General features: G+C 70.1%; 1 protein-coding gene across 1 annotated transcript; it reads left to right on the top strand.

Moving 5' to 3' along the window:
* The first annotated feature begins 1032 nt into the window (after positions 1-1032).
* SPIRE2 (spire type actin nucleation factor 2) lies at positions 1033-9397 on the top strand. Its single transcript, XM_052796337.1, is given in 16 exon segments — positions 1033-1778; positions 1780-1855; positions 5024-5061; positions 5343-5702; positions 6033-6113; positions 6186-6350; positions 6455-6541; positions 6698-6821; positions 6923-7092; positions 7200-7350; positions 7482-7615; positions 8006-8221; positions 8293-8360; positions 8450-8477; positions 8573-8688; positions 8774-9397. Coding segments are annotated over 16 exon segments (2559 nt in total). The 5' UTR covers positions 1033-1244; the 3' UTR covers positions 8985-9397.
* Positions 9398-9422: the final 25 nt, after the last annotated feature.

Raw genomic sequence — 9422 nt, 5'->3', positions numbered from 1 at the left:
GCTTTCTTCCCTCTAAAGTCACTTCCCAAGCAGGCTCCAAAGCCTGCTGATTACAGGGTAAATGTCGCATTCAAATCTCACTCGTTGGTGCGGAAAGCCAGACTCAGACGTCAGCGTCGCAGCCAAGAGCTGCTCCAGGGGGCCGGAGCCGTGCGGCTATTCTGTGACGTGTGGATCCAGCCAGGTCTGAGGCCGGTACTGTGCTCCCAACCCCCTTCAATGTGCTCCCGCCCTGGCGATGGTGCATTTGAGTAATCCCAGAGATGCACGGACAGTTTGGATCACCTGTGTCCATCCTCCCCCTTCCCAAATCCCAGGGCATCACGCAGGGCTGCATTTCGCAGCTGTCCAACTCTGTTCTCCCATTTCCTTCCCCAAAGATGGAGCTGACACTGCTCAGGTTCTCTGGGACAGGCATTGGAGGGCATTTCTCTCCCGTGGTGCTGCAGGCACCGTCCCAGACTCTTTGCCAGAGGTCTCCGGCCTCGGGGCAGCTCTTTGGCCCTGTGGGATAGACGAGCACCTGTGTGCCAGCTCCATCCCTCTCCCAGCCCTGCCAGCACGGCTCCGGGATTGGCCCCAGTTTATGCTTATGAGTTAATGGACCCGAGGTGGGGTTTTATGCTCCTTCCATCATGGAAATGGGAAGCTCATCATGACAAGAACTTTAATTTGCTTTATCTGACCTTTCACAGAGAGCCGGCTGTCCTTTCTGCTCTGCCAGGACGGTCCTGCCTGCCCCACAGGTCCGGAGGGATGGTGCCTGGGCACGACCCCGCTATTGGCACCGTGCCACGCCAGACTTTCCCGGTGGCTGCGGGACGTCGTCCCCCCACCCCGTGTTCCCATGGGACATTGCCTCCTTAGAGACTCCAGCTCCTCATCCCGGCGCCTTCCGCTGGCTTCTGCTGCTCCTGGCCGTGCCCGAACCATGCTGCAACATCCAGAGCTCTTCTCCTTCCCTGCCGCGGAGTTTTATTGCCCCAGCCTGGCCCCTTCCCTCCCCCAGCTCCCCAAACCAGCCGAGCCGAGCCCCCCCCCCCCCGGCCGTGACCGTGTTTCCCCAGGTGACCCCCTGCCCCTGAGGCCATCGTGTCCCAACACCCGCCTGCCCCACGCGTGGCACGTGGGTTCCGTGGGCTTCCTACCTCTGGGCTGGGGCCGACCCGTGGGCCGTGGCCACCCCGCACCTCTCAGGGAGCAGAAGCCATAACCGCGCGTGTGTGTCCCCCCCCCCGCGTCACATGCCCTGCACCCCACACCCTGGGGACACCCGGTCCTTCACCCCGATCCTGCACCCCGCCAGCCGTGCCGTGCCGTGCCGTGCCGTACCGTACCGAGCCGCTCCGTCCCCCTTCGGTCTCCCGCCTCCTCCACCGCCTCGCCTCCCGGTGGGCGCTCCCGGCGGGGCGGGCGGTGGCGCAAGGCGTGGCCGAGCGGCGGGCGCGGGGGCGGTGCGATCCACCGCCAGCCTCTCCGCTCCGCTCCGCTCCGCTCCGCTCCGCTCCGCTCCGCTCCGCTCCGCTCCGCCGCCTCTCACCCCCACTCCCCCCCCACCCCACCCCGCCCCTCCCGGGGCCCCGCCCGCCCGTACGGCGGCGGCGGCGGCGGCGGCGGCGGCCGGCGGGGATGGGGCGATGGCGCGGGCGGGCGGCGGGGCCCCGCGGGAGCTGTCCCTGGAGGAGGTGCTGAAGTGTTACGAGCAGCCGCTGAACGAGGAGCAGGCCTGGGCCCTCTGCTTCCAGGGCTGCCGCGCCGCCGCCGCCGCCGCCGCCCCCGCCGCCCCCCCCGCTCCGCACCGCCGACATTCGTCTCCGCGGTGACGGTAGCGTCGTCCTTCCCGCACCTCCGCCCGGTAAGAGAACGCAGCGAGGCGGGGTGGTGCCGGCAGCGGAGTTGGTTTTTTTTTTTGGGGGGGGGGGGGGGGAGGGCGCCGACACCGGGAGCGGGGGGGGGGGGGGGTACAGGGGATTTACCGGCACCGGGACTTATTCAACGGCAACGGCAGGGGGTGCTGCACCGCGCCGACCCGCCCCGGGAGGCCGGCGGCGGGGCCGCGGAGGGATCGGGGATAGAGGCAGCGGGGAGGGGGGGGGGGCCACCGGCAGCGGTCCCGGCGGGAGGGATCGGCAGCGGAGGAGAAGGACCGGGACCGGCAGCGGGGGATGGGCAGGGGAAGCGGCACCGGCAAGGGGGAGCGGGCAGGCACTGGCGTCGCCGGCACTGGCGGCAGGGAACGGGTGCGGCACTGGGGACACCGGCTGCGGGGGTGAGGCAGCGGAGAGACTGGGAGGATTGGCGAGAGGGCCGGCACCGGCACCGGGGGGGGCACAAGAAGGCGGCACTGGCACCGGCAGGGATGGGGGGGAACCCCAAATCCCGGCCCTGGCAGGGGGGACCGGCATCGGCACCAGCGCTGGCACAGCCGGGACCGGCGCTGGCACTGCGGGTACTGGCACAGGTGGGGGGCCGGTGACTCGGGGGTCCAGGGCTGGTGTGGCACCGGCACCGGCACCGGCAGGGCCTGGCCAGGTGATCTGGTGAAGCTGGACTCGGGGGGTGGGGGTGTGCAGGGTGCCCGTGGGTGCGGGACTCACCGGGCCGGGACCCGCCGTGGGGCTGCAGGACACCGAGCCCGTCGGGGCGGGCAGGACACGTGGCAAGGACAGACAGACAGACACGGGGACGCACACCTGCACACACACGGCACATACACGGGCACACCTGCCACACACGCCTGAACGCACCTGCACACTCGGACCCCGCAGGGGACCCCATCCCCAGCCTGGTGTGCCACCGCGGGGCCGCGGCCCTTGCCCTCTCCCAGCACCCCAGAAGCGGCGTTTTGGGGCAGCACCGTCCCTGACCTTCGGACTCACGGCCGTGCCCTCTCTGCAGGCGGTTGGCGCTGCCGGGCAGGGCCGTGGTAGTTACGGGCTGTAATTAGGCTCGGCCGGCTGCCAGCAGCGATGCTGGGTGGCTCGGGTGGCTCAGCTCGGCGCGGCGAGGAGCACCCCTGCGCCTAATGACAGAGCGCGGCAAACGGCTTCACCTGCCTCGCCCCACGGGGAGGTCAGCGTGCCCGGGGACGGCGCCCGGTGCTCGGCACTGTCGGACGCTGCGGGGCCTCCCGGGCAGCTCGCCTGTCCTCGCCCACGGCTGGGCAGGGATGCTGCGGTGTCACTGCATGTCCTCGCTGCCGGTGGCCGGGCGGGGGACGCTCCCAGTGGCAGGGGGACGAGAGTGGAGCTGAGCCACGGGAGATGGGGCGCAGGCAGCCCACAGGGACTGGGGTGCGTAGGGCAGATCCATGCCCAGGGCAGGGCCACGCACAGGCACGGCACGTGCCCGTGGCGGCTGGGCATGGCGCGGTCACACCAGCTCTGCCGGTTGCACAGGGAAGTGGCCCCACACCCTTCCTGAGCCACCACGGCCACTGTGCCGGAGCCGGTGCCACCACGCCACCTCCTGCTCCCAAGTCCCTCCTGTGCCAGCCTGAGCCATCTCCCTAGGGATGAATCTGGGTCCTTTGCGGCAAAGTGCAAAGCTGGAAGGGCTCTGGGTGACTCCCAGCACCGCTGCAGGTGGCAGCACCGGCCTGGCACATGGCTCGGCAGCTCCACCTGGGCACGGGGCCAGATCCGGGCCGGGTGACCCGGCAGCACCCACCTGAGCTGCTCCAATTCCCTGTCCCATAGGAACTCCCTCCTCAGCCATCCCCCAGTGGCTCGAGGGAGCTGCTGGGACCAGCCAGGCTCAGTGTTTGCCGAGCCATGCTCAGTGAGAGGGGGCTCCAGCCGGGCACGGGGTCTGGGGTGTCGGTGGCAGCATCCCAGGGGATGTGCTGCCATGTCCTCTCCCAGCCAGGGCAGAGCATCCCAGGGCTGGCACTGCAGTGGGAGCTGGGCACAGCCTGGGGGCACAGGGGTGATCTTGGGCTCATGCATGGCACCACAGCAGGGTCGGACTCTGCGTCTCCTCTGCTTGCGCTGCCTTTCCCATGCGGTGTTTGGCCTGGCATCCCCGGCGGGTCCCGGGCTGGGCCCACGCAGCCACGGCCGGCACATGGCCGGCACTTCCCCGCGGCTGCCACATCGATCAGCTAAATGGAGAGCTAATGGCTGGCACTCCCCTGGGCCGTGGAAGCGGCTCTGCGGCCGCTATCGGGAAAGCAGAGCTGGGGACCCTGGGGCACTGCCCTTGGGAATGCTGCAAAAGCCACTTCTGCTCCTTGTCCTGTGGCTGTCCGGCTGCCGGGAGGGTATGAGCTGCCCACGAGTCTGTCCTGGGCTCGTGTGTGTGTGGGCACAGTGCTCTGTGTGTGTGTGTGTGTGCTGGCTCTGCAGTGGAAAGCAGCATCGTTTGTTGGGCACAACCCGTCACCGCAGCCCACACCGGGCACCTGGGCTGCATCTTGTGGGTGATCTGCGAGTCCTCACCGCGTCCCTGCCTGCCAGTGCCCACGCTGCCGGTGCCCACGCTGCCGGTGCCCGCAGCCCAGGGGAGTGCGGGGAGCATTTCCCTGCGGGTGCAGAGCTCTCAGCTGGCTCCAGCAAGGGGTAAAGGGGTGACGCTGCCGCCCCTGATGTGTCTCCTGGGTCCGGCCGGAGGCAGCAGGGCCAAGTGGCTGGTGCCTGTTTGGGCTCGTTGCCCAGGGCCGGCATCGGCTGCAATGCCCAGCGAGGCCTGCCGTGCTCAGCTGGGCAGGGAGGGCAACGGAGGCTGTGCCGCCAGCTCGCAGCCGGCACTGCCCGATGCCGAGACTCAACACACAGGTCCCTGTTGTCCCGTGGAGCTGTGTCCTAAGACTAGGTCAGGATGGAAATGGATGGGGATGGGGGTCCCAGCTTGGGGTAGCAGCTGCTGGGGATGGGACCCACTCAAGGTGGCCCCACTGGGTGCCCCACACGCAGGGCCGGGTGGGTGCAGCATCCCTGGGGTGCGGGACGGGAGGTGACGCCGAGGGGGATGCCCAGCGTGGGGCCGCGGGTGCCAGCGGTGACTCTGCCCTCCTTCCCCCCAGAGCTGCCCCCGCTGCTGACGCCCTCCGCCGAAGCCCAGGTACGTCGGGGCTGGACGCCCGCCCGGTCCCGCTGCAGCTTGCTGGTGACCTGGGCCGTCTGCCATCGCACCCCGGCACAGGGGTCCCTGGGTGGGCACCACCGCCTGCCCCCCTTGCCTTGCGGTGAGGGGGTCCTGGGGCGCAGCAGGGGCAGGAGACCCAGCACCGACGGTTGGGGGTCGGGAGGCAGCCGGTGCCGGCCACGTGTGCCGAGGGGCTCCCCCCAGTGCCACCGGTGCCGGGGTCCGGCTGGGCCCCAGCCGGTGCCGTCTCCCCACAGATGGTGCAGTCATTGGGCTTCGCCATCTACCGGGCGCTGGACTGGGGGCTGGATGAGAACGAGGAGCGGGAGCTGAGCCCGCGGCTGGAGCAACTCATCGACCTGATGACCAACAGCGACTCGGAGGACAGCGGCTGCGGCACGGCCGACGAGGGCTATGGGGGGCAGGAGGAGGAGGAGGAGGGGGGCGAGGGGCCGCCGCGTGCCGTGCGCACCTTCGGCCAAGCCATGCGGTGCTGCGCCGCCCGCCTGGCTGACCCCGCCGAGGCCCAGGCGCACTACCAGGCCGTCTGCCGGGCGCTCTTCGCCGAGACCGTGGAGCTGAAAGCCTTCCTCGCCAAGATCCGGGATGCCAAGGAGGTAAGCGCGGGCGCCCACCGGCTCCACTGCCCGGCCGGGGAAACCACCCACGGGCCCAAAACACTGGGGCGAGCGCGGTGCTCCCCTCTGCTTGCCCTGACCAGGGCTGCCAGTGCCGGCGTTGGGACATACACCCTCTCCCGCGGTGCTGTGCCATGGCACCGCCGGCTCCTACCTTCCCTGGGCTGGTGCCGGCAGTGACAGCTCGTAGAGGGGATGGGGGTGCTTTGGGGGTGCACGTCGGTGCTGCGGCCCCATGGCACGGCACCGGCCGGACCCCTGGTGCCGCCGGGTGCCGGGGCAGGGTGACGGCGTCTCGTACCACGGCAGATGCTGCAGAAGCTGAAGGAGGACGAGGAGGCGGAGGAGCGGCCGGCGGCGGAGCTGGGCAACCTGCGCAACACCGACTGGGTACGGCGGCGCGGCCGGGCGCGGGAGCCATGCCGGGGCCGTGCGGGGGCTGACGCCGTGTCCCCCGCCCAGGCCCGGCTGTGGGTGCAGCTGATGCGGGAGCTGCGGCACGGCGTGAAGCTGAAGAAGGTGCAGGAGAAGCAGTTCAACCCCCTCCCCACCGAGTACCAGCTCACCCCCTTCGAGATGCTCATGCAGGACATCCGCGCCCGCAACTACAAACTCCGCAAGGTCATGGTGAGCGCGGCCAGGCTGCCCCCATGCCGGCCCCCCGCCGTGGTGCCCCACTGACTGCCGGCCCTGGCACTGATGCTGCCCATGGCCCCTCTGCCCTTTCCCAGGTGGACGGAGACATCCCCCCCCGAGTGAAGAAGGATGCCCACGAGCTCATCCTCGATTTTATCCGCTCCCGGCCCCCGCTGAAGCAGGTGAATGCCAGCACTGGGACACCTCCGTGGCATGGCAGTGCCCAGCCTGGGCTTGGGGGGGTCCCACGGGTGCCATCCCCACCTGGGCGGGCACCCTGAGAGTGGTCAGCCCCGAGCTGCGGCCACCGCCTGAGGTCCCATCCGTGCGTCCCGCAGGCGTCGGAGCGGCGGCTGCGGCCCCTGCCCCAGAAGCAGAGGACGCTCCACGAGAAGATCCTAGAGGAGATCAGGCAGGAGAGGAAGCTTCGGCCCGTGGAGGCGGCATACCGTGGCCAGAAAGGTACCGGCATCCCTTCCCGGCCGCGCCAGGCTGCCAGCGATGTGCCTGGCACTGTGGCAGGTCCCCGTCACGCCAGGGCTGAGCCCTGTCCCTGTCTGCAGGCTACAGCTCCCTGCCCTGCATCCCCCACGCCTGCTCCGGCCGCCTGGCCTCCAGCTCCTGCCTTGAGCTCTGCCGGCCGCCGGCAAGCACCGCGCCGGCACGGCCACGGCCCCGTGTCCTGCTCAAGGCGCCCACCCTGGCCGAGATGGAGGAGATGAACATCTCTGAGGCAAGAGAAGGGACCTGGCAGGGCGGGAGGGTGGAGGTCGGGGGGACTCGGGAGGTGCCGGGGGGACGAGGGGGTCCTGGGGTGATGCGGTGCCCATGGCCTTGCAGGAGGAGGATTCTCCGGGCACGGAGGTGCCGCTGAAGCGGGACCGCTCCTTCTCTGAGCAGGACCTGGCACAGCTGCAGAGCCAGCTCGGGGGCGGCCAGGCTGCACCCCAGGATCCAGAGCCGCTGCAGCCCGAGCCCCGGCCCCGCTCAGGTACCTGCCGGAGGTCCCTAGCCCCGTGCCACCCCCGTCCCCCCGTCCCCAGGGTGGCTGTGCCGTGCCCTGCGGCAGGAGCGGCACCGGGCAGCGTGGCCTTGCCACTGCCTCCCCGTCCCTCCCCACAGGATCCGTCCCCGCCAGCTGCCACCCGCTGCCAGACGGCTCAGCACCGCCCCGGGCTGCCCTCGGCGCCGTGGAGGAGAGGCCAGAGGATGGATCCGGCGCTGCCCCCGGCACCAGCTCCAAGCACCTCTGGCTTGTGAGTGCTGGCGGTGGGGCTTGGCCGGGCTGGTGACGCTGGGGCTGGGGACACCATGCGAGCACGACCACGGGCACATGGCAGCCTGGCACGAGGGCATGAGGTGGCCGGGGAGTCCCCGTAGCCTCCCCGCTCCCTCTCCATGGGATGTGGGGCTTGAGGCACGCCATGCTGTGTGTGCTTTGCCCGTGCCGGGAGGCTCTGCCTGTGCCGGAGACACTCTGCCTCTGCCCGGGATGCTCTGTCCGTGCCGAGAGGTTCTGCCTGTGCCAAGGACACTCTGCCTGTGCCGGGGATGCTCTGCCTATGCTGGGATACCCTGCCTGTGCCGGGATACCCTGCCTGTGCCGGGATGCGCTGCCCGTGTTGGGGATGTTTTGCCCATGCCAGGATGCTGTGTGTCCATGCCGGGAGGCTCTGCCCGTGGCACAGGGATGCTCTGGGCCATGCTTCGTCCCCCTTCGCCAGCAGGAGTTCAGCCACCCTGTGGAGAGCCTGGCCCTCACCGTGGAGGAGATGATCAACGTGCGCAGGGTGCTGGTCAAGGCTGAGATGGAGAAGTTCCTGCAGAGCAAGGAGCTGTACAGCAGCCTGCGGAAGGGGAAGGTGGGAGCTGGGGCCGGAGGGGCCGAGTGCCGCCCGCCCGGCCCCCGGCTCTCACCCCTCTTTGTCCGCAGGTCTGCTGCTGCTGCAGGGCCAAGTTCCCCCTCTTCTCGTGGCCTGCGGCATGCCTCTTCTGCAAGCGGTGAGCGCCGCGCCGTGCCACGGGGCTGGGAGGGTGGCAGGAGGGTGCCCGCCGTGGCCCCGCTCACCGGCCTCTCTCTGTGTCCCCAGGTCTGTCTGCAGCTCCTGCAGCCTGAAGGTAAGGGACCGGCTCCGGCCGGTGCCACTGTGTCCCTGTCCCCTCCCTGCCCCATCCCTGTCCCCGTCCCACCCTGACGCCCACACCCCCGGCAGATGAAGATGCCTTCCAAGAAGCTGGCTCACATCCCTGTCTACGCGCTGGGCTTCGAGAGCCTCCCGGGCTCGCTGCTGGCCAAAGCCCTGCCGCTGCGGAGGAGAGAGACCTTCCAGTGAGTCCTGCGGCCCTGAGCCTTCCTCCTCCCTCCTCCTCCTCCTCCTGGGGCCAGGGGGCTGACAGGGTGCCCTGTGCCGCAGCTCGCTCCCGGGCACGTGCTGGCGCCGGGTGGAAGAGGAGTTCCCCCACATCTACGCCCAGGGCTCCGTCCTGCGCGACGTCTGCAGCGACTGCGCCGGCTTCGTCACCGACGTCATCTGCTCCAGCCGCCGCAGCGTGGCCGTCCTCAACGCCGCGCCGTGCCGCGCCATCAAGGCCCGTTCCCTCTACGGCGACTCCTGGCACAAGTGAGGCGCCCGGCGTGAGGGTGCCGGCCGCCCCAGCGCAGACCCCGCTAGCGGCCACCCGGATGTACATATATACATAGGATGTATACATACAGCCTCTATATTTATATATCTTACGGACCAGGGGGAGGCGAGGACCGGCAGCACAGCGGGGCGCCTGCCGTCCCCGCCATCCCCGCCACCGGTGGGACGCTGGCACAGCCCCTGGGGGGGACGGATCCTGCTGCGGGGGTGCCCGCAGCCGCCAGCCTTTGCCCCCCCCCCCCCCCCCCCAAATCCCCCGGCCCCGCTTCTGTGCCAAGTCCTGGCAGCGCCGGGCAGATGCCAGGCCATGCCGGGGTGCCCAGCGCCGCGGGCTGGCACGGCTGCTCTGTACATCCTCACCGCGGTGAATAAACCCGCTGGGCTGCCCCCGGGGCCGTGTGGCTGTTCCTGAGTGGGG

This window comes from Harpia harpyja, chromosome 9, assembly GCF_026419915.1.
Source record: "Harpia harpyja isolate bHarHar1 chromosome 9, bHarHar1 primary haplotype, whole genome shotgun sequence".
NCBI classification, from domain to species: domain Eukaryota; kingdom Metazoa; phylum Chordata; class Aves; order Accipitriformes; family Accipitridae; genus Harpia; species Harpia harpyja.
Note: the sequence above shows the minus strand (reverse complement) of the source record. Positions and strands in the feature narration are given on the sequence as shown.